This window comes from Peromyscus californicus, unplaced genomic scaffold (genome assembly GCF_007827085.1).
Source record: "Peromyscus californicus insignis strain IS unplaced genomic scaffold, ASM782708v3 Scaffold_3__1_contigs__length_106647218, whole genome shotgun sequence".
NCBI classification, from domain to species: domain Eukaryota; kingdom Metazoa; phylum Chordata; class Mammalia; order Rodentia; family Cricetidae; genus Peromyscus; species Peromyscus californicus.
Genome location: NW_026294551.1, coordinates 93937385 through 93960611, shown reverse-complemented (window position 1 = coordinate 93960611; position 23227 = coordinate 93937385). Strand labels below are relative to the sequence as shown.

The following is a 23227-nucleotide window of genomic DNA, read 5'->3' as shown; positions in this document are numbered from 1 at the left end:
ATCCGCCTGCCTCTGCCTCCTGAGTGCTGGGATTAAAGGCGTGCGCCACCACCGCCCGGCGATTTATTGATTTTTTTGAGGCAAGGTTTCTCTGTATAGCCCTGGCTGTCCTGGAACTTGTTTTGTATCCCTCGCTGGCCTGGAACTCAGAGATTCACCTGTCTCTGCCTCCGAGAGCCTAAATTAAAGGCATGTGCCACCACCACAGCCGCCCAGCTCTAGATTTTGTTTTTATTCATGTGTATGTGTGATGTGTTTGTGTAAGTGTCTGCCACATATGTATGAGTACCCGTAGAGGCCAAAAGAGAGTGTCAGATCTCCTGGAACTCGAGTTATAGTCAACATGGTTGCTTGAAATTGAACTTAGAACCTCTGGAAGGCACCATGAGCTCTTAGCTGCTGAGCCATTTCTGCGCTCCCCAATTTTATTTCATTTTTTTGAGACAGGGTCTCATGTTGGCCTCAAATGTATTATAAAGTCAAGAGGGGCCTTGAACTTCTGATTCTCCTGCCTCCATTTCTCTCATGCAGGGATTGCAAGTATGAGCTACTGTGCTTATCTTCTTTTTTGTCTGTTTTCTTTTTCACTTTTTTTTTCTTTTTGTTTTGTTTTGGTTTTTTTGAGAAAAGGTCTTACTGTCTCATTCTGTATCTCTTACTGGCCTAGAACTTAGTATGTCGAGCAGGCTGGCTTCTCACATGGCATCAGTGACTGCTTCTGTCTCACTGGTGCTGGGATTATAGTGGAAAACCAACATACCTAGCTTTCCTCTTACTAACCCCAGCTTTTATTGTCTTTTTATACACTGAAGGGCCTGTATGAAGCAGTAAGGCTGTGTTGAAAGCACACCATAGCATCTGCTGTCCCAGTTCACCTCATTCTCTGATTTGGGTGTTAATGTGATACTGCTATGCATTCTGCTCCCATGTGCCCAGTGAACCTTGGCTTGCAGTGCTGGGCTCTTACGGGTTTTAGGAAACCCAAAATGTATGTGAACCTCAGTTTCCCTTTCCTGTTTTTGTTTTGAGGAAGAGTCTCACTGGATACCCCTGCTTGACTTTGCACTTGGCATCAGTCTTCCTGCCTGGGGTTTCAGTACCTGAGCCACCATGCTGGGCTTCCCCTTCTGGGTTCTCCAAACAAGGTGGGCACACAGAGTGTCTCCACATAGGCTTCCTGTGTAGCCGCCTTCTGCCTTCTCCGCCTGCCTTCTGCCATCATGTGACTCTCACTGAGTAATGCCTGATCCTCCCTGAACCTTCCTGGGGCATAAGGGGCCATTCACTCCCTCTTTTCTTTATCCCAGGGTGTCTTTGCTGAGAGGGAGAGGAGCATAGTGACCCTGGCTCCTGAGGGAAACCCTGGCTTGGGTTGGGTTTCAATTGAGGAAGCCATTTTGGATGGAGACACATTTTCCTTTCCGGAACATTGCTGTGGCCAACATGAGCAGCAGGAGCCCAGACAGCCGGCCCGCCTAGTGCTCTGGAATGAAAACACCCTGCTTCTCCTGCTGCTGCTGTCTGGGCTCCATGCTCAGGCCTGGCCTGCCTCAGCTGTCCGTATGGCTCCAGCTGGCCTGGTGTGGGCGCCACAGGGCGTGAGCAGTCTCTCTGAAGGACGAGCTACAGCTGGAAAATGCAGCTCATGTCTTTTCTCGGAACACCTCGTTCTTTCTGGCTTGGCAGAAGTCTTCTTCATAAAGAGGCCTTGTGATGCCCAGGCACTAATTGCCAAGGAGAGGGGTGCACTTGGGGGTTAAGGTAGGTAGTGCTTCCTCTCCCTGATCAACTCCTGTGGGTTGGATCTGGCAAAATGTGGTATCCCTAGTGCTAAGAAGGCAGGTTGGATCCTATGAGGCCACCTTGGAAAGGACTTTGTCCCTCTGGCAGTGGCAGAAGCCAACTTCTCTTGGTTGCAGTCTTTAGGGTAAGGGTTATAGTAAGGGACCACCTTGCAGCTGGAGTAGTAGAGAGGCCTCAAGGGTCCTGAGTCCCCATACTGCTTCATTGCCCTGGTATTGTGCTGGTTCTTGCCACTGGCCATGCTGATCCCCAAGTGGCTGAGGTGTGACTATGGCTGGACTGAGGCTCCTGCCCACTACAGGATACCACAGCCCTTAGAAAACCAGGGCAGCAATCGAGTCCCATCTGCCTGTTGATACCCTTTCGAGAGCTTGAATCTACTGGCTGCTGTGGACAATGTCAGGTAGTGTGGAGGAGGTGGCAGGCTCTTTGAACCTTGAGATCAGGGTTGGAGCAGCTCCTGCCCTTGCTGAGTGTAATGGGACACGAGCAGCCACAAATGGTCCTGGCATTGTGTCATGGTGCATGGACATCAGGAAGTGGTCTGGAGGGAGGGTAGTGGCTCCAATGCTGGTTCTTTTTCTTCTTTTGATCTGAATAAGTGGCCTCAACGCCTAATTTGTATTTGGAGGTGAGCAGACCTTCCTTCCCAACTGTCTTATTAACATAAGACAGTGAACAGCTCTTGGAACAGCCATTTCTTGGGCTAGGCTGGACTTGTCCCTCAGTATGAGAAGGACGCACTGCTTATCACATTCCTTCTGGTTATGGAGCCTGAGTCTTTAATCTCTGTTCTTGCTTATAGGTCCCAAGAAAATCCTAGACAAGTCATGTCATCCCCAGCATCTCATCCTGGTGATAGTTTAGTTGTGGGAGAACTTAGTACTTGTGACAAAGGGCTTTGTAATGACATAAAGAACCTACAGAACATCTTGTACCAATGTGGGACCTCTTCTACTCCCCAGGCCCTGGAACTATGAGGTCCTACAGCCTGACTGAGGGACTTTAACATGGGCATTTCCACTGCCTGAATAGTCACCTCTGAGGCTGAGCTCCCCACTGGGGGCCTAGTCCTGGTTTGGAGCCAGTTGAGAGACAGGCCTCAAGGTGCATGCAGAAGTGATGGGAGGTATGGCCGTCCTCTTTGACCCTTCTCCCTGGAAAAACAGTTGGTACAGTCCAGAGACTGTCCTTCCCACCACCAGTGTGCTGGGGTGTTTTTCTTCAACTCCCCCTTTCCTAAACTTGAATTCATTAACTTAAACATCATTTCCGGCCCTAGAAGCCAGCCTTGCTTGCCATAAATAGAAGGGAACGAAAAGCAAAGAGAACAAAAACAGAGTGAGGCTATTAGACTCAGCTGGCTCTGCTGCTGGACTCTGAAAGGCACCCAGAGTGAGGCCAGCCCAGGGCCTCTGCCACTCCGCCCAGACCTAGGACTCTCCCCTCATGGTAGCTTCCATTTCCCTTTGCTCTGGCTCTGTTTGGAGATGTTTACGGGGATCATCCTTGCTGGTTGAGGGGACTCTGTTTTCCCAGAGAGAGGATGCAGCTGAGCCTTGGAGGAGTACTGGGGGCTTCCTCCTTACCACGCTGGCCTAGCCTGCCAGAGGGAGGAGGCAGCTGGCTCCTGTGGGGTGGGTTACATAACGTCCACAAGCCGCCCCTCAGAGCTGTTCCCCTTGAGCCCTGTTTCCAGCATGGCGGCCAGCAATGGGCTGGGGGAGTGGTGGCTGGCACTCGCCCGCCTGTTGACCACATGCGTCTGGAATGTGCAGATGTTTCCTTTGGGGCTCCAGCTGGCCCTTAAATCCCCCCCTACCCTCTACATCTAGACTAAGGAGCGGGCACCTAGGCCATTCTCCACAGCAAAGGAGGAAACCAAGGCTGCTTAGCCATAGGTCTGGGTTGCATCTTGTTGTGGGCAGCCTATTGAGGGTCTCCTATTACAGCTCTGGAATAGGGCTGCTTCTCACAACTGGCACATCTTGGTAAGGGCTTGCAGTGTTCACAATGACCCTCCTTGATCTCCACTTTTGCATAGACCTGCACGCTTGCTTTTGTACTATTGCTGTCCTGTTTGCAGAGAGTTGCCCTGAGATTGCCTGCTTTCCCTGTCTCACAGCAGCACCCCAACTTGTATAGCCTGTATGTGGAGGCTCGGAGAGCCCCCTGTTCCTCTTTATTAGAAGAAATTGGGAGTCAGAAACACGATGTCTCTTGTGGGATATGTGAGCCCATGGACATACACTTGGGGGGGCTGGCGTCCCTCCCATCAGGTCAGATAGCCCCATAGAGATGGCAGTATGGGGACATGAGTTGTCCTCGGTCCCTTACCCCATCAGAGTATCTGATCTGAAAGATAGGGGCCCACATGCATAGAGTATAGAAGATCTTTATTCAGCATTCACAACATAGTCACCCATTGTGGAAAAGAAGTGGGGGTAGCAGATAGCCAAGCTAGAAGCACTCCATATCCATGTAGAAACAGGTTATGTCTGTCCCAGTGATGCAAGCAGTATGGAGATGGCCTGCTAGACTGAGAGATAGTATGAGTATTTGCCTGCCACCCCAGTGTGTGAGTCCCAGATCAGGTCCCTCTAGCCTTGACTGTGGGGGTATCTATAAATTGCTGGCTTAGGTCTTAGAGGGTCCAGAGTACCCAGCCTATGCCCTCTCAGGGTTTTCTAGGTAGGCTGCTGGCTTACCTCCTCATGGCAGGTAAGGGACCAGTGGTGCTGCCCCTTCTTCTGTGTGCCTTCTGCCAGGATACCTTGTGTCTGCCTTTGTCTTGTCCCTGATCCTTACAGGGAATCCAAATATGGTTCCTGGACATCAGACTATAGTGACATCATCTGGCAGGAAGTCAGGCCATCAAAGATGGGGCTAGTCAGGTCTTGGCCATATTCTTAGAACAGTGATGGCAACAACAGATGGAGACATGGAAAATTTCTGTTCAGGGCCTCTGGGAAGGGACCTTATGTGTCCCTCTACGTTTCCCCACGTCCCCTCGTACCACCCTGTCTGTTGTACTGATCTCTAACCCTGGGGGTATGAGTCAGAGTCCTGTCCAAGCTGTCTTGTCCACTACCCTGGCTTTGGGAGCTTGTCTGAACAGAGTCTCTAGGCTCTGTTTCTTTTCTGGGCCATAACCCAAGTCCAGGCGAGGTCTGGGGAGAAGTACTACAAAGCAGCCTCTTGGGAGAGGAGCCTCAGTGCTTCCATTGAGCTTGGTATCACTGGAGGGCCTGGTTGGATAAGGAATTGAAGTATTCTTAGATGAAGGAGGAGTGTCAGTACCCTGAGGCTGATGCTCTCCCCCACCTGGTTTCTTAGGTGACCATAGCAACTAACACTCAGGGTGGCTTTCTGAGAAAATGAAACTTCCCTTCTCTTACTCCTCCAGTCTTGGAGGCTGTACTAGACTCCATGTTAGGGGAAAATGTAAGAGCCTGCCTATATTGGTCTCTGTCCCTGCCTCACCAGCCTTTCCAGGGTCACTGCTACTCAGTCTACACCCTGGTTCCTCCAAAAAGTACAGGTTTCTGTGCTATCATCACTGTAGCCTCTGGAAAGCCTTTGATTAGATTTAGCTGATGTTTCCCCTGGCATGACCATTGCCTCTCATGTGGGAGCCAGGGTGGTGTTAGGAGCATGCTTAGGGATGGAGGCCAGGCCAGGAAGACCCTGGCCTTTGGCTTCAGCAAGTGGGTAAACATGTTACCAAGTTCAGTCTTGGGATGGTTCCCATTTGTACATGATTTTTTTCTGTCTCACCTGTCAGTTCCCAAATAACCACACAGAGATTTCTTATTAATTATGAAAGCTTGGCTGATAGCTTAGGCTTGTTTCTAACTAGCTCTTATAACTTAAATCAACTCATTTCTATTAATCTATGTGCTGCCCTGAGGTTTGTTTCTCTCATCTACACGTACTATCCATCCTACTTTCCTGCTTCCTCTATGTCTTCTCACATCTCTGCCCTTCTTCCCAGGAAATCCTGCCTAGCTATTGTCCATTCAGCTTTCTTTCTTTTTTGGTCTGAGACAGGGTTTCTCTGTTTAGTTTTGGTGCCTGTCCTGGAGCTCGCTCTGTAGGCCAGCTGGCCTCGAACTCACAGAGATCCGCCTAGCTCTGCCTCCCAAGTGCTGGGATTAAAGGAGTGCACCACTACTGCCCAGCCCCATTCAGCTCTTTATTAAACCAATCAGAGTGACAGAGCTTCACAGTGTACAAAAAGATTATTCCACAACATTTCCCATTTTGTCTAAATCAAAAGGAAAGGTTTTTAATTTTAACAAATGAAACTATATACAATAAGAACAGTCATCACAGAGCCAGGCGGATCTCTGTGAGTTCAAGGCCAGCCTGGGCTACAGAGTGAGTTCCAAGAAAGGTGCAAAGCTACACAGAGAAACTCTGTCTCAAAAAACCAAAAAAAAAAAAAAAAAAAAAAAAGTCATCAACTAAGAATTACATTTATCATGGGGCTGGAGAGATGGTTCAGCAGTTAAGAGCACTGGCTGTTCTTCCAGAGGTTCTGAGTTCAATTCCTAGCAACCACATGGTGGCTCACAACCATCTATAGTGGGATCTGATGCCCTCTTCTGGCATAAAGTTGTACATGCAGATAGAGCACCATATACATTAAATAAATAAATAAATCTTTAAAAAAAAGAATTACATTTATCATGTCCAGTCTATTTGTATTTGACAAATTCAGAGAAGATAATTCCATTATCTATCCTCTCATGATGAGTCCAAAGTTTTGTACCTAATTTATCTTCTATCATAACTAAAGAAAGCTATAACTATCTAGTCTTCAATTCCATCAAAGACTCCAGAAGGATATAATATTACCTGAGTAAACGGGAAGTGCAGTGCAAACCACTTCCAAAACTAAGAAACAGAGACATCTGGCTGCCTGGATAGTCACTCCGAGGCTCATCTACAATGTTGGGGCATCCATCTTCAGCCTACAGGTCTAGAATATCTGACAGACTTTTTTGTGAAGCAGGAATTTTGAAGGACTGCCCTGCCTTATCTTGGCAAAGTCCAACAGTCTTTTTCCTTTATGTCCTGCTTGTCCAGTTTGTACAACATACTTTTAGCAGTAAAGACAAGAGCCATTTCTTGCCCAAATGGCTAGTTTTGCCACATTGAAAGCAAACTCCATATGGAATTTCTTCAGTGCCCATCATCTTCTCTGAAGTAAATTGGTGCTGCCAGGAGCAGATGTGTCTTTCTTTCATGAAAAGCCCTGTGTTAACAAAACATTTTAAGCCAGGCATGGTGGCACATGCCTTTAATATCAGCGCTCAGGAGGCAGAGGCAAGCGGATCTTCTGTGACTTTGAGGCCAGCTTGGTCTATAAAGTGAGTTCCAGGGCAGCCAGAGCTGTCACACAGAGAATCCCTGTCTTGAAAAAACAAAAACAAACAAACAAAAACCAAAAAAATTTAAATGCCATATTCTGTAGGTCTTTGAAGCATTTGAAGACCATCTATCTATCTAAAATATACCTCTGTTTGACCTTGAAAACATGCCTAACATGACTATAAGTTTGTTACAGGTGACTGACTGCTAACCTGTATTTTTTTTTTTCTGTTCAGAGAGCTATGTTTTACTTAAGTTGTATAAGTGAGGTTCCTATTCATCTCCCCCTCCACTATTTGATTTATGGCAGACATTTTTCTATAGGCTAGTCCATAATCTAAAAAGATTTTAGTTTCCCCTCCTGAAAGTACAACCAGCATAACCTTTCATCAGCTTGATACAGTACAAATTCTTATTCTAGTATTGAAATGTTTCACAAAGCTTGCCCAGTGATTGGGCAAAACCAAAACTTATTATAAGCCACAGTCATCCTAGGGTCCCCCCTCCTAGGTAGCCTCCCTGGTTCTGTGGGTTGCAGTCTGATTGTCCTTTGCTTTATATCTAGTATCCACTTATGAGTGAGTACATACCATGTTTGTCCTCCTGGGTTTGGGTTACCTCACTCAGGATGATATTTTCTAGTTCCATCCATTTGCCTGCAAATTTCATGATGTCGGGCTGGAGAGATGGCTTAGTGGTTAAGAGCACCGGCTGCTCTTCCAGAGGACCTAGGTTCAAATCCCAGCAACCACATGGCAGCTCAAAACTGTCTGTAACTCCAGTTCCAGGAGTTCCCACACCCTCATACAGACATATATTGAGGCAAATACCAATGCACATAAAATAAAATAAAAATTAATAAATTATTTTAAAAAAATTTCATGATGTCATTATTTTTCTCTGCTGAGTACTACTCCATTGTGTATATGTACCACATTTTCTTAATCCATTCCTCAGTTGACGGGCATCTAGGTTGTTTTCAGGTTCTGGCTATTAGGAATAATGCTTCTATGAACATAGTTGAGCATGCTAACCTGTATTTATTTATTATCCTAAAAAGTTTGTAATAATAACCTTCAAAGACTGGAAATTTACATTACATTGTTAAATGAGCTGCATAAGTACAATATCCTAAGCAAGAGTAGAAACGTATATAAGTATGTCCTAACAAAAATGACATTAAATTTGTATCAATATACAAAAATCCATACCAATGTAAAATATTCAAGACTAGTGGCTGTTCAAAAGTAGACTCAACAATCTACCTTTTTTTTTTTTTTTTTTTTTTTTTGGTTTTTCGAGACAGGGTTTCTCTGTGTAGCTTTGCGCCTGTCCTGGAACTCACTTGGTAGTCCAGGCTGGCCTCGAACTCACAGAGATCCGCCTGGCTCTGCCTCCCGAGTGCTGGGATTAAAGGCGTGCGCCACCACCGCCCGGCAACAATCTACCTTTTTAATCTCATAATTTTTATACTGTATCTCCTCTTTTTCTCTTCAGAAACAGATCTCCGAATCTAATCTCCTTGGTTCAGTTTTTTTTCTGACCATGACCAATAACAATTTGTAGCCAACTCCCTTAAACAATGACAAACATCTATAGCCCACCAAATGACCAAAAACCACCCACCCCCACCTCTTTGGATGTGGCTGTTGTGTTCTCTGGACTGCTTCTTGTTGTGTGTGGGTACTTGCATCTTTGGGGGACCCTGAAAAAATTAAGATAGTGGTCAAGTCCTGGCTAGAATAGTCTGTGAGGCTGGACCATCTTAGCCAGCAGCCTTGAAGCTGTTCTGGATGCAGAACTCTGAGGAAACTGAAACAGAGGTACTCTGAGAGGCTGGATCACCTGGGCACCCGTTTTCATTGGTGTCTGGAACCCTTGTTCTGAAAACACACAAACTTTCAAAGGTAATACACATATCTGCTTTAACACAGGTATGGACTATGTGTTGTGCATAAACCAGCCAAAGATGATTTTGTTGTTGTTGGTTTATGTTTGACCAGGTTAAATATACATCACCTGTCTTGTTATTTTTCTAGGTTTATTTCTTTATGTCTATAACCAGGCTTTTCAGGGGGTCTCCCCCGATCAAATTAAATCTCTAGCAGTCTTGAATGAATCCACAGCCTTTCATTTTCTGTGGAAACAAAAGCATAACCTCAGCCGGGCGGTGGTGGCGCACGCCTTTAATCCCAGCACTCGGGAGGCAGAGCCAGGCGGATCTCTGTGAGTTCGAGGCCAGCCTGGTCTCCAAAGCGAGTTCCAGGAAAGGCGCAAAGCTACACAGAGAAACCCTGTCTCGAAAAACCAAAAAAAAAAAAAAAAAAAAAAAGCATAACCTCTTCCCAACATAACATATTTTTTGACTTCCATTTTGAAGTTAAGACATTTTAAAAATATATAGGTTGGTTTAATTTAGTATTTTTTTTTTATTTTTTTTATTTTTTTTTTAATTTTTTTTTTTTAAAGATTTATTTATTTATTTATTATGTATACAGTGTTCTGTCTGCACATATCCCTGCAAGCCAGAAGAGGGCACCAGATCTCATTACAGATGGTTGTGAGCCACCATGTGGTTGCCGGGAATTGAACTCAGGACCTTTGGAAGAACAAGCAGTGCTCTTAACCTCTGAGCCATCTCTCCAGCCCCAATTTAGTATTTTTTTATAATCCAGTGTTTATCAACAGCTAGTGTTTGCTCATCAGCAATCAAAAAATTTAAAGTCAATACAACACCATACAGGATCCAGACTCGCTGTGTATTTCCCATCTCTACATGGCTTATTTTTTTATTATTTATAAACAATTTAGTTTTTTCTGTGACTGTCTATACCCATTTTCTTTCTTTCCTTTTTTTTTTTCCAGAGCTGAGGACTGAACCCAGGGCCTTGTGCTTGGTAGGCAAGCGCTCTACCACTGAGCTAAATCTCCCAACTCCCCCCCCCCAATTTTCTTTCTTAAGTCTACACTCATTTTTAAACACACTGTAACCTGTTTAGAGGGTTTTTTTTTCCCCTGTCTGGACCTACTTTTCTGTGTATCTGTAACCTTTTCTGTCTGCATGAGCAAAACTTAAACTGCTGTGCAGCTTAGCTCATGGCATGCTACCTGCATGCAGCAGCTAGGAGAGGTGTCTCTGTACTGAGGCTGCATGAGAGACTGCAGGACTAGGAAGCCATGTTTGGCTCTGTTTTTGTGTGTTTGGAACCTTTTTTTTTTTTAAGCTTTTCCAGGTGTTATGTGGAAATATGTGCCCTGTGGTGGGTGCCATTTGTAGGTGGATTTTTCTGTCCCACCTACAAATTCCCCAGCTCCAAATTTGGAGACTTCCTATTAATTATGAAAGCTCACTTGATAGCTTAGGCTTGTTTCTAATTAGCTCTTTTTTTTCCTTCCGAAACAGGGTTTCTCTGTGTAGCTTTGTGCCTTTCCTGGAATTCACTTGGTAGCCTGGGCTAGCCTCAAACTCACAGAGATCCACCTGGCTGTGCCTCCCGAGTGCTGGGATTAAAGGCGTGCGCCACCACTGACCAGCTTCTAATTAGCTCTTAAAACTTAAATTAACCCATTTCTATTCATCTATGTGCTGCCCTAAGGCTTGTTTCCCTCATCTACGTACTGTCCATTCTATTTTCCTGCTTCCTCTGTGTTTTCTCGCATCTCTGCCCTTCTTCCCAGCATCCTCTGTGCCTGGAAATCTTGCCAGGCTATTGGCCATTCAGCTTTTTTATTAAGCCAATCAGAATGACACGTCTTCACAGTGCACAAAAAGATTATTCCACAGCACCCATTGATCTTTATATGCTTTGAGTGCCGCCTTTATCTCCCACATGCTGGGATTAAGCCCAGCAAGGTGTTTCTTAGATTTTCTCTCTCCAATTCTGGAAGGGGATGAAGGAGATCCTTTACAAGAGGCCTGTTCTTGTTGAGATGCCATCACCACCAGAAAACTAAGTACAATCTTGTGGAGAATGTGGATCACATGAATCAAGAGACTGTGGAGTGGTGTATAGACCTGGAAGGGCCCAAAAGTGTCCACTGAGTCAGGGTGATGCAGGGTCTCCTGTCCCAGAAGCCTCATTGGACAGTGGAGTATGTATACAGAGAGAGCTCAAGACATGGATGGCAGCTTGACTGAGGGTTACCAAGACCCTGGAGCTGGAGGGTAGGCAGGTTTTTGGATGGAGCTTGACACTGGAAATACCTCCTAAAAGAGCCTAGCAATGCCAAGGTTATTTGGTTTCGTAGGTGAAGCCTAAGTTACCTACCTTCCTATTGTTAGAGTTGGGGCCTAGACTTCTGACATAACATAGCTACAAATTTAGTAGATGAAAAGCATGATTGCATTGTTTTCATCGGTACTTGTAAAGTTATGAAAACTTTCTTTAATTCTTCCTTTTGATTGGAGTTGTTAGCTACTGAGCTACATCACTAGCCTAAAAAGGAATCATTGACACTTGCTGAATAGTTTATTTAATAGTGTTTGCAGCGAGGGTGTGATTGGGCAGTTAGTGGGTTAGATGAAGTACTAGTGCATTTCCAAGCCTAGGGTTTAGTTATTGTTTTGAGGCATCTTTCTGCATTCCTGGACCTTCATTGGCTTACTGTACGCACCTGCCTCAGCCTTCTGAGCAGCTGTCAGTCCAGATGTTTGCTGCTGCAGTAGTTCCAACCTATAGTTTGATTCTTTATTTTATCCACGATCTTTTGTGTAGACGTTGCTTGTTTTGGAATGTAGTTAGGTCTGTTAGGTTTTAGTTTGTTTTTAGATGGGATCTCACTCTATAGCCCTGGCTGCTCTAGAACTTGGAGCAATTTTCCTGCCTTAGCTTCTGTGTATGTTTGTGTGTGTGCTACCAGACCTGGCTATGTCTATTGTCTTAAAAAACAAAACAAAACAAAAAAACTACCTTATTTTAAAAATTTTTTTATTTGTGTGTATGTGTGTGTGTTGTTAGTCTGCCATGTGTGTGCAGGTTCCTAGAAGCCAGAGAAGGTGTGGGGTCCCCTTGGACTAGAGTTACAAGTGGTTGTAAGCTGCCCAACACGAGTGCTGGGAACCAAATTTGGATTCTCTGGAACAGCAGCAAGTGTTGTAAACTGCCGAGTCGTCTCTCCAGCCCCATGTCTCTTGTCTTTTTTTTTTTTTTTTTTTTTTTTTTTTGGTTTTTTGAGACAGGGTTTCTCTGTGTAGCTTTGCGCCTTTCTTGGAACTCACTTGGTAACCCAGGCTGGCCTCGAACTCACAGAGATCCGCCTGGCTCTGCCTCCCAAGTGCTGGGATTAAAGGCATGTGCCACCACCGCCCGGCTCATGTCTCTTGTCTTGATGCTTTGTTTTTGTGTGTGCACAGGTCTATGCTTTGCAAATGCCTGTCTGGCCCAGTGATAGCATGTTCTGGCTCTGTCACAGGTTACAGGTGACTTGAGTTGCAGGGCCAGGCTCTGACTCTTCCCAGTGCAGTTGTTCTCATCTTGCTTTTCTCCTGAGGCTCCCAAAGGCCAATGTCTTTCTGTGACTCCTTCCTCTCTGTCAGTCTCTCTGTCAGTCTGTCTACTCCAGTTTAAAGTGCAGTAGAAAGTGGCACAGTTCATGTTCCCATATGTCTTTATTTTTACAATGTATTTTTATTTTATGTCAATGAGTGTTTTTTCCTGCGTTTATTTCAGTGCCCCACATGTGTGTAGTGCCCACAGAGGGCAGAAGAGGGCATTGGATCCCCTGGAACTGGAGTTACAGATGGTTGTTAGCCACCATGGAGATGGTGGGGACTGAACTTGGGTCCTCCGCAAGAGCAGAACAGCAAATGCTCTGAACCTCTGAGCCAACATTTCCCTCCCCCTTCCTCTCTTTCTATCTGTCTGTCTGTCTATATAGGCCAAAGGACAACTTCAGTTGTCACTCCTTAGGAATACTATCCACCTGCTGGGTGTGGTAGCACACGCCTTTAATCTTAGCACTTGGGAGTGGTGGATCTCTGTGAGTTCGAGGCCAGCCTGGTCCACATAGTGAGTTCTAGGACAGCCAGGGCTACATAGTGAGACACTGTCTCAAAAAAACAAAACAAAACAAAACAAAGGAATACTGTGCACTATATTTTCAGGCAGGGTCTCTCATGGGTCTGGAGCTTGTATAATTAGGACAGACTGTCTAGCTAGCAAATCCTAGGGATCTGCATGTCTTTACCTCCCTAGTATTGGATTACAGATATGCACTACCACAGCTGGCTTTTTAAAAATTAGTTAATTAATTATTTAAAATTACACTCATGATATTAATTACATTTGTGGTATTCATTGATTACATTCGTAATATTCATTCAATACCTATATTTATGATATTCATTAATTACATTAATTGTATTGATTTATTACATTCATGATATTATGTCCTGATACTACTATTGGTTTGTGGGGTTTTTCCATCATACAGAACAGAGATTCTGTACTTAGGAAAGCATTGCTATATATTCCTTTCTTCTCCATCTTCAGATAACGACTAATCTTTCTGTCTCTATGAATTTGTATATTCTATATATTTCATGTAATACAATTCTATATAGTATTTGTCCCTTTTTTTAAATGTTAAAACATTTTATGTACAACTGCAGGAGAAATAATACACAGAGAGCTTGAACATAAAAACAGATTATAATTCAAAAGTCCAGGGTTATTTGAAACAGGAAAATATTTTCTCTGTAGAAAATAGTAAATATGATTACATTTCCCAGTAAGCCCTTTTAAGCCAAATAATAGCTGAATTATACATATAAATATTGATTAGATTCTGGATATATTAGAAACATATTTTCATCTGTTCAGAGAGCTAGCTATGTTTTACTTAAGTTGTGTAAGTGAGATTCCTATTCATCTTCCCCTTCACTGTTTGATTTACGGCAGGCATTTTCCTATAGGCTAATCTATAATCTAAAAAGATTTTAGCCTCCCCTCCTGAAAGTACAGCCAGCATATCCTTTCATGAGCTTGATACGGTACAAATTCTTATCCTAATAGTGAAATGTTTCAATAACGCTTGCCCAGTGATTTTCTCAAAGGATAAGATCAAAGGATAAGATCTCAATCAAACCCAGAGCTTGCCAGTATGGCTAGTCTCACTAGCCAGCATTTATGAAGGTTCTGGAGATCAGAACTCCAGTCCTCTTGCTTCCGAGGCAAGTGCTTTAATGGTACTGAGTTATCTCCCAAGCCCTGAATTTAGAGTTTTTGATGGTTTGTTTAGGGAGATCTGGTGTTTGCCATCACCAGGACTGTGGCATGTATGGGGTGTCAAGCAGGACTCTTTCTCCTTCATCTCATCTTTGTACCCCCACTGCATCTTGGACACATCTTGAAGACTCTCTTCTACTACCAACTAGGTTCCCAGCCTGGTGAACCCTGAATCTTACATAAAGGGTGTAAGTAACCAGTCCTTGATGATGTGGGACTCTTCTGTTGTACTGGAGACAGCCCAAGGCTCTCCTTTGGGAGAAGTGCTGCAGAGGCCACATGGGAGGCTTTTAGGTCAGTTATTCTGTATAGCTCTGCTGTGTGGTCCTCAGTGCAGGGCCGACGTGTTGACAGAATTCTGAGGTCTTTAGCTCTTCTATCTTAGTTTCCCCAGATTAAGTCTTCCCCATATCTTTCACAAGAAAAGCCCTCTTGGGGCCTGTGAGAATGGGGGGCTTGTGGGGTTGAGAAGCTATAGCTTTGGATGCTAGGAAGCTCCTGGTGAGAACCAAGTATGCCTTCAACTAGCCCAGAGTTCCTGTCCTGACCACAATCTCTTGTTCTTCAGAGACCTGTCCCACAACCTACTCCAGACGCTGGACATCGGGCTCCTGGTGAACCTCTCAGCACTGGTGGAGCTGTGAGTGTCCCCTCCCCATTATGCCTGCCACACTAGAGGTTACTCAGGGCAGTCAGGAAGTGCTACCTGTCACCAAAGGGTCACACCTCGTCCAATCCTTCTTTCTTGCAGGGACATAAGCAACAATAGGATTTCTACATTAGAAGAAGGAGTGTTTGCTAATTTATTTAATTTAAGTGAAATGTAAGTTGCTTTGTTTTTAGTGGGTTTATCAGTAACTGGTCGGTCTCTTGTCCCCAATACCTCCTCTGTCTACCTGCCCTGTCCCCTACCCCTCCCAGTTTTGAGAGCTGTGGGCAGTGGGAAGCTGATCTGTATCCCTGCTGGCTTGGTACCCCACACCTACCCCTCCCCTGCAGAAACCTGAGTGGGAACCCATTTGAGTGCAACTGTGGTCTGGTGTGGCTGCCACGCTGGGCAAAGGAACGACGGGTACATGTAGTACAGCCTGAGGCAGCTACGTGCAGGGGGCCCATTCCACTGGCTGGCCAACCTCTCCTCAGTTTCCCCTTATTGGACAGTGCCTGTGGTGAGTGCAGGGGATGTGGGGCAAGAGGACAAGAATGACATTGTTTTTCCCTACTGGGCAGGACCCAGGGAGAGTGGAGTGGCAGATGAGGCCCAGGGAAAGGCATTCATGGGAAGACAGTGGCCAGATAGGGTTTAGAAGGCCTCTTTGGAGGTGGGGGCTCTGCCATGGAGTTTAAAGCAAGTGGTGAGGAAACGATGCAGCCAGGAGAAGGTAAGGCCCTGGGACCCAGTGGGTCTGTCTGTTCCAGGTGAGGAGTATGTGGCCTGCCTCCCTGACAACAGCTCGGGTGCAGTGGCAGCGGTTCCCTTCCTCTTCGCTCATGAGGGACCGCTGGAGTCCGAGGCCTGCAGTGCCTTCTGCTTCTCAGCTGGGGAGAGCCTTGCGGCGCTCTCAAAACAGAACCAGTGCTTCTGCGGGGCAGGCCAGCCCTCCAACACTTCTGCAGCCTGCTCCTCCTGGTGTTCCAGCATCTCGCTGTCCCTCAGCTCTGCCTGTGGGGGGCCCATCTTGCTCCAGCACATCTTTCCTGCCTCCCCAGGGGCTGCCCTGGTGGGGCCCCATGGACCCCTGGCCTCTGGCCAGCCAGCAGACTTCCACATCACTTCTCCCCTACCCATCAGCTCCACACGCTGGAACTTTGGAGATGGCTCCCCTGAGGTGGACATGGCTGGCCCTGCTGTCACCCACTCCTATGTGCTACCTGGGAGCTATCACGTGATAGTTGTACTGGCCTTGGGGACTGCCTCAGCTCTGCTGGAGACAGAGGTCCAAGTAGAAGCGGCACCTGCTGTCCTGGAGCTTGTGTGCCCATCCTCTGTGCACAGTGATGAGAGCCTTGACCTTGGCATACGGCACCGAGGAGGCTCAGCCCTCGAGGTTACCTATAGCATCCTGGCCTTGGAGAAGGAGCCTCCCCAAGGTGCTTGCCCTGGTTCACCCCTCATGCTTCCTCTTCTATGCTGGGGTAGGGTAGAGCCTGGTATTCCAGCATCAGGCATACCTTGATGTCTTGGTCTTTGCTTACCATCTCCTAGTGGTGCACCCACTCTGCCCCTCGGACACAGAGATCTTCCCTGACAATGGACACTGCTACCGCCTGGTGGCAGAGAAGGCACCCTGGTTGCAAGCACAGGAGCAATGTCAGACCTGGGCTGGAGCTGCTCTGGCTATGGTAGACAGTCCTGCTATCCAGCACTTCCTGGTCTCCCAGGTTACCAGGTACCTGTCCCCAAATTCTAGAAAGGCCAAAGTGGGTGGAGGTTGCTGAGGATGCTGGGTGTGGGCAGAGCCTGAGGCCTGTAGGGCTTAGGAGTTGAGCTGGGAGCAGCTGGGCCTTTGGTTTTTTTTGTGTGTTTTTTTTTTTTTGTTTTTCGAGACAGGGTTTCTCTGTGTAGCTTTGCGCCTTTCCTGGAACTCACTTGGTAGTCCAGGCTGGCCTCGAACTCACAGAGATCCGCCTGGCTCTGCCTCCCAAGTGCTGGGATTAAAAGCGTGTGCCACCACCGCCCAGCAGCTGGGCCTTTGTATCCTGCCCCACAGGTGGCCATTGCTGGCAGCTCTGCATATATAAAGATGGATGTGGATGGGAGCGGCTTCCCTTAGGGGAAGTGTCATAGGTTGAACTTGGTCCAGGGCCTCTTGTCTTTCCTGTCCCCTCTAGGGGAGGGCCCTGGGTCCTGCTGGCTGTACTAGTTCTTGATCACTACCAGGATATAATTCCTCCTTCTCATACCCTATGCTCACCTCCCTCTCATACACAGTGAGTGGCAGTGCTATCCATCCTTGGAAAGCCTGTCAGGCTCCTGTGCCTTGTCCAGGCTTGTTGGGACATACTCTGAGGCCCTACAGTCCTCTGTGTCAGGGGTGGACAGTAAGGGCACACTTCACCTCTCTTGGGATCTGTTTCCTGGGTGGGGTGGGAACTCCTGTCTTATGGGTGGTTACTTACATCCTTCACATTCCCTGTGTTGAGAAGGGGAATAGAGGTCCAGAGTGGTTAAGGACCCTCTCCACCAGAATCATCCAGTTAGTGGGTGACTATCCTTATTACATGGAACCAGGGCTCCATCATGACTCCTTCCCAGTATGTGTGTCCAGGCTTGTGCCTACACCTGAGCACCACCGTGTGTACTTGTGCATATATATTCCTGTGTATGTATGTACCTGTGCCCAAGCTGGGCCATGGACCTCTAAACCTTGCCTGTAGAAGGGCCTTTCTGCCTTGGTAGAATTATCAGGTAGGACCCATAGGCGAGACAGTCTTGGTCCTCTGCTGCAGCACTCAGTTTCCCTTCGGGGCATGATCCTGGGCCAAATCTGAGGTCTCCAAGAAGAGCTGGTCGTACACATATGATTCTGGTTAAATGTGGTCCTTGCTGGGTAATGTTTCTGAGGTTGGAAAATGAGAGTGATATGGCCCATCTAGCAGGGTGTTGTGAAGAGTATGTCCCTAGAGGTAAGGCAGAGCTACTTCCTGATGGCCTGGTCCTCCCTTGAATCTGCCCACAGGAGCCTGGATGTGTGGATTGGCTTCTCATCTGTGGAGGGGGCAGAAGAAGGCCTGGATCCTCAGGGTGAGGCCTTCAACCTGGAAAGCTGCCAGAACTGGCTGCCTGGGGAGCCACACCCAGCCACAGCGGAGCATTGTGTGCGGCTGGGGCCAGCTGGGCAGTGCAACACAGACCTGTGTTCGGCACCACATAGTTATGTCTGCGAGCTGAGGCCCGGAGGTATGGACTGCTGGGTGGCACTCCCGCCACCCTTCCCTCTTTTTATCTTCTCAGGCCCAGTATTGACCATGTGTTTGCTGAGTGTTTGTTCTTGTGCCTGGGTTGGGGCTGAACCAGAGGAAATAAAGACAGAGGGAGCAAGATGAGGGGGGCCAGGTGGTTCTGCCAGGTGACTCAGCCCTAGGTCCGGCCCCCACTGGATATTTCGCCAGTGTCTCCTCTGCCTGGCCTTGGCACCTCACTGCATACTTACCACCCCCAGGGCCTCTGTGGGATGCTGAGAGCTTTCTTGTGGGAGTGTCTGGTGGAGGCCTGTCTGGACCCCTGCATCCACTGGCACAGCAGGAAACTCTCCAGGGCCCCCTGCAGCCTGTGGAGGTAGGCCAGTCCTTTTGTACTCTAGAACCTAAAGGCCTTGCATTTTTCCTGGCCCAGAGGCCTTGCGTTACTGTCTCCAATCAGGTTGGGGGCTGGGGATATGGCACAGTAGTAGAGCAGGTATCTAGCATTAATGAGGATCTGGGTTCAGTTCCTAGCACCCTAACCCTTTAAAAACAAAAACAAAACAAACAAAAAAAACCCTCAGGTGGGTTTTGATAGAGCTTGTTAAAATTGTTGGTGTGCCCAGTGTGACATTTAGAAAAATACTCAAGAGGGCAGAGATGACAAGCATCTAATTCCATTATCTGAAGAAGTCTTGCTGTGTAGCCCAGGCAGGCCTTGAACTCATGACCTTGCTTCAGCCTTCTTGTTGTTGACAGATGGTTTTGTTCTGATTGTTCTTCTCAAGTGATATGAAATGAGGTTAATGGTGGCCTAGAGAGGGCTATACTTGCACCCCAAGGGATAGATCTTTGAGCTGAGGCAGTCCCATCTCCTCCAGGTCATGGTGTTCCCTGGCCTGAGCCCTAGCCGTGAAGCCTTTCTGACTGCAGCAGAGTTTGAGACTGTGGAGCTTGAAGGGTCTGTCCAGCTGCGTCTGCAGGTGTATCGACCATCGAGAGAAGCAGGTAGGGCTCTGTAAGGGATAGGAGTTGGGGGCTTAGGTGGGCTATCTGAATTCTCTCATGCCTTCTGATCCCAGCTTCAAGGTAGACTGATGACAGGTTCTCAGAGTTGCCAACTCCTGTTCCCTTGTCCCAAAGATAGACTGGGTAGTGCCTGCTTGGGCATGGTCTAGTGGCAGGGGAGTGATGATGGAAACTGAGGAACTGCTTATCCAGGTCCGGTTTGTGGTGGGTAAGTGGGGCCTCCTTAACAGTATCTTGTTAGTGAATTAGGCTCCTGACATCCTTCCTCTCCAGCAGTGGCCCCAGAAGGCAGCATTGGACCTGACAGCAGGACTGAGCTGGCCCCCAAGTGTGTGCCCGAGGAACACTGGTGTCCTGGAGCCAATGTCTGCGTACCTTTTGATGCCTCCTGCAGCCCTCATGTCTGCGTGAATGGGTCCATGGCAGGGCTGGGACTTCCCAGGGCCAACTACACACTGTGGAAGGAGTTCCTCTTCTCTGTGCCTGCAGGGCCTCCCACACGGTACTTGGTATGTGTCCTGGTGTGGGCCTGTATGTCTCTGACCTACTCCTGAGGCCACTTCCCCCATTTGCCCAGGATCCTGGTCTCTCAGCAGATACTGTGCAGGCTTCCTGTGTGTGCCCAACAGCCTTGCCCTGATGCTCTTGTCTGCATCCTGCTTCAGAGCCCCTGTCTCATCTCCTTTTCAGGGCCTCTGTCCTTGTGTCTTTTAAGGGGGAACTCTTGTTTTCTCTTGGAGCAGCTACTGCTTTCTATCCTTATATCCCCGAGAAAGTTCTTTTCACTTGTGGTGGTCACTCTTGTTACTCAGTAATTCCTATAGTCTTTTATCGTGGGGACATGACACAATACTGTTCCCTCTTCTGTAGGTCACTCTCCATGGCCAGGATGTCCCTGTGCTCCCTGGTGACCTCATTGGCATACAGCATGATGCTGGCCCAGGTACCCTTCTACACTGTCCTGTGGCTTCCAGCTGTCCTGGCCAAGCCCTGTACCTTTCCACCAATGCCTCAGATTGGCTGACTCACCTGCCTATCCATCTGGAAGAAGCTTGGGCTGGCTCTGCCTGCTCTCTCCAGCTGCTCTTGGTCACAGAGCAGTTCACCCCCCTGCTGGGCCTTGAGTCTAACCCTGGATTACAGCATCCTGGGCGCTATGAGGTCCGGGCTACAGTGGGCAACAGTGTGTCCAGGCACAATTTGTCCTGCAGCTTCAATGTGGTCTCCCCAGTGGCTGGGCTGAGAGTCATTCACCCCATTTCCCGTGATGGCCACCTCTATGTGCCAACCAACGGCTCAGCCTTGGTGCTTCAGGTGGACTCTGGTGCTAATGCCACCGCCACGGCTCATTGGTTTGGGGGCAACGTTAGTGCTCCCTTTGAGGATGCCTGCCCTCTTGAGATGGGTATTCTCCAGCAAGACTGCACTGAAGAGTCTAACAGCACCCTGTTCTCAGTGCTGCTGTTGCCCAGGCTCACGGAAGGTGATCATGCAGTGGAGATTGTGGCACAGAATGGAGCCAGCCAGGCCAATCTCAGCTTGAGGGTGACAGCTGAGGAGCCCATCTCTGGCCTTGGTGCTGTGCCAAGCCCTGAGGCCCGTGTGCTGCAAGGCATCCTAGTGGTAAGTATGGTCTGCAACCTAGCCCTCTAAATGATGAGAACAGGGAGCCTCCTCCTGCTGAGGAAGCCCTTCAGCTGTCCTCTAGAGATGAGAGTTTCTATTGCATGGTTTCCACGTGAGACGTGTTGGGGAGCCTTTGTCTACTTAGTGATTCTCTCTCTCCTTAGTGGTGCTGGAATGGACCCTAGGGACTCATGTACGGTAGGCAGATTCTATTGCTGTGAGCTGCACCCCAGCACCATTTAGAAATTTGTAAGTTACTGAAGGGCACAGCTAGAGCTGCTCTAGACTCTCTCAGGTATTTTTCTATTCCAGGCTTCAGGGTTTGTTGTTGTTGTTGTTCAAGACAGGGTTTCTTTGTGTAGCCTTGGCTGTCCTGGGTCCTGGACCATGCTCTATAGACCAAGCTGGCCTCAAACTCACAGAGATCACCTGCCTCTGGGATTAAAGGCCTGAGCTACCACCACCAGGCTACTCTTAAGATTTTTCAGGGTTTATGAAACATGTCATCACTCTTGACCCCACCCTTCACTGAGCCTCTGTGAATCCCCATGTGTTTCTGGGCTATCTTCTGTGCTTGTAGCTACCTGATGCATGTGCCTGTTGAAATGGGATCTGAAACCTCAAAGGGTAACTGCTAACTACCTTAGTACCCTAGGAGGATGGTGCCATCCTCATTGGCATGTCTGCCCTAGCACCAGCAGTCGTTGAAAGGGCCATTTCTAGCCAGGCGATGGTGGCACCCACCTTTAATCCTAGCACTTGGGAGGCATAGGCAGGTGGATCTCTGAGTTTGAGGTCTACAGAGCAAGTTCCAGGACAGCCAAGGCTATAGAAAGTTACCCTGTCTCAAAAAAACCAAAAAAAGGGGCCATTTCTGTCCATCTCCTACGACTTGTCCAGTTGTATACTTTGGCTTCCTCTGTGGCTACACCTGCTCTGCACTGACCTGGGTCAACATCTGAGACTGTGAATATGGGTGTCTTACAATCAGGGTTCAGCTGGTAGACCCATATTGTCCACTCTGCACCACACACAAAATTCTCCAGTAAGTCTGGGGGCGACAGATGGGGTCAGGGACAGAGTCAGCTCCAGGCTGGGGCAAAGTCATAGCTTTGGCCCATGTCATGTCCTTTCCCTAGCGGTATAGCCCCATAGTGGAGGCTGGCTCGGATGTGACCTTCCGGTGGACCATTGATGACAAGCCATCCCTGACTTTCCACAATACTGTCTTCAATGTGATCTACCAGACTGCTGCCGTCTTCAAGCTCTCGGTAGGCAGAGGCCAGTGGAGGGAGGCGTGGGGTCCTGGGGTATCTGGGTGCTCACTTTGCCTTCTGTTCTGCTTTGCTTTGCCCCTGAGGACCCTGCTGCAGCTGTGGGTGAGTGTGGGGAGGCTGCTGAGTCGGGGCTCGAGGCCTTTCACCCATTGGTCTGTCCTTGCTGCCTCTGGGCCATACCCACTGATGCCTGTCTCCTCAGCTGACAGCCTCGAACCATGTGAGCAACGTCACCGTGAACTACAATGTCACTGTGGAGCGGATGAACAAGATGCGGGGGCTGTGGGTATCCGCAGTGCCTGCTGTGTTGCCCCCCAATGCCACATTGGTACTGACAGGTGGTGTGCTGGTGGACTCAGCTGTGGAGGTGGCCTTCCTGTGAGTGCCTCTGGGCCTAGAGAGGGGGAGTGGCTAGCTAAACAGGGCCTGGGTTGGTGCTGGCATCGGGTTCTCATTTCAGCCCCTAGCATTTATCGTGGAATCCTGGCTCAGAGCTACAGTTTCCTCTTCTATTGGGAGTACTGGTGGGTAGGACCATGTGAGGGGCAGAGGTCTGGTGTAATAGAGTATATAGTATATAATATATATATAGTACATAGTATACCTTGAACCCATGAACCAGGAACAAAGGATTGTAGAAGTTGCATTCAGAGCCAGGGGTCACCCTATCTACTCATCTTGCCTGCTCACTGTCTGCCTGCTGCCCTGGCAGGTGGAACTTTGGGGATGGGGAGCAGGTACTCCGCCAGTTCAAGCCTCCATACGACGAGTCCTTCCAGGTCCCGGACCCCACAGTGGCCCAGGTGCTGGTAGAGCACAATACCACGCATGTTTACGCCAGTCCAGGTGAGGGGGGGGGCCATTGCCTTTCAGGTCCTGAGCTTAGACAGCTTACCTTTGAGTGTGACATTCCCTGTCACTGCCACTTTGACCCAGCCTGGCTTGGTAGTGGAGAACAGCCCTTACTTGGGTAAAGGAGAGCACCTA

At 48.0% G+C, this 23227-nt stretch overlaps 1 protein-coding gene across 8 annotated transcripts in view; it reads left to right on the top strand.

Annotated features, from left to right (window-relative positions):
* Pkd1 (polycystin 1, transient receptor potential channel interacting) overlaps window positions 1–23227 on the top strand; it is a 53056-nt gene that overhangs the window by 6684 nt on the left and 23145 nt on the right. For 6 of the 8 annotated variants that reach the window (XM_052759065.1, XM_052759064.1, XM_052759061.1 and 3 more), the window contains exons 2-14: window positions 14974–15045; window positions 15157–15228; window positions 15405–15574; window positions 15825–16496; window positions 16612–16795; window positions 18086–18306; window positions 18569–18684; window positions 19190–19316; window positions 19611–19846; window positions 20208–20960; window positions 22103–22234; window positions 22443–22618; window positions 22953–23086. In XM_052759065.1, the coding sequence (XP_052615025.1) occupies window positions 14974–15045; window positions 15157–15228; window positions 15405–15574; window positions 15825–16496; window positions 16612–16795; window positions 18086–18306; window positions 18569–18684; window positions 19190–19316; window positions 19611–19846; window positions 20208–20960; window positions 22103–22234; window positions 22443–22618; window positions 22953–23086 (3065 nt within the window). The remainder of the gene's footprint in view (window positions 1–14973; window positions 15046–15156; window positions 15229–15404; window positions 15575–15824; window positions 16497–16611; window positions 16796–18085; window positions 18307–18568; window positions 18685–19189; window positions 19317–19610; window positions 19847–20207; window positions 20961–22102; window positions 22235–22442; window positions 22619–22952; window positions 23087–23227) is intronic. The other 2 variants (XM_052759066.1, XM_052759060.1) reach the window with 1 other exon arrangement.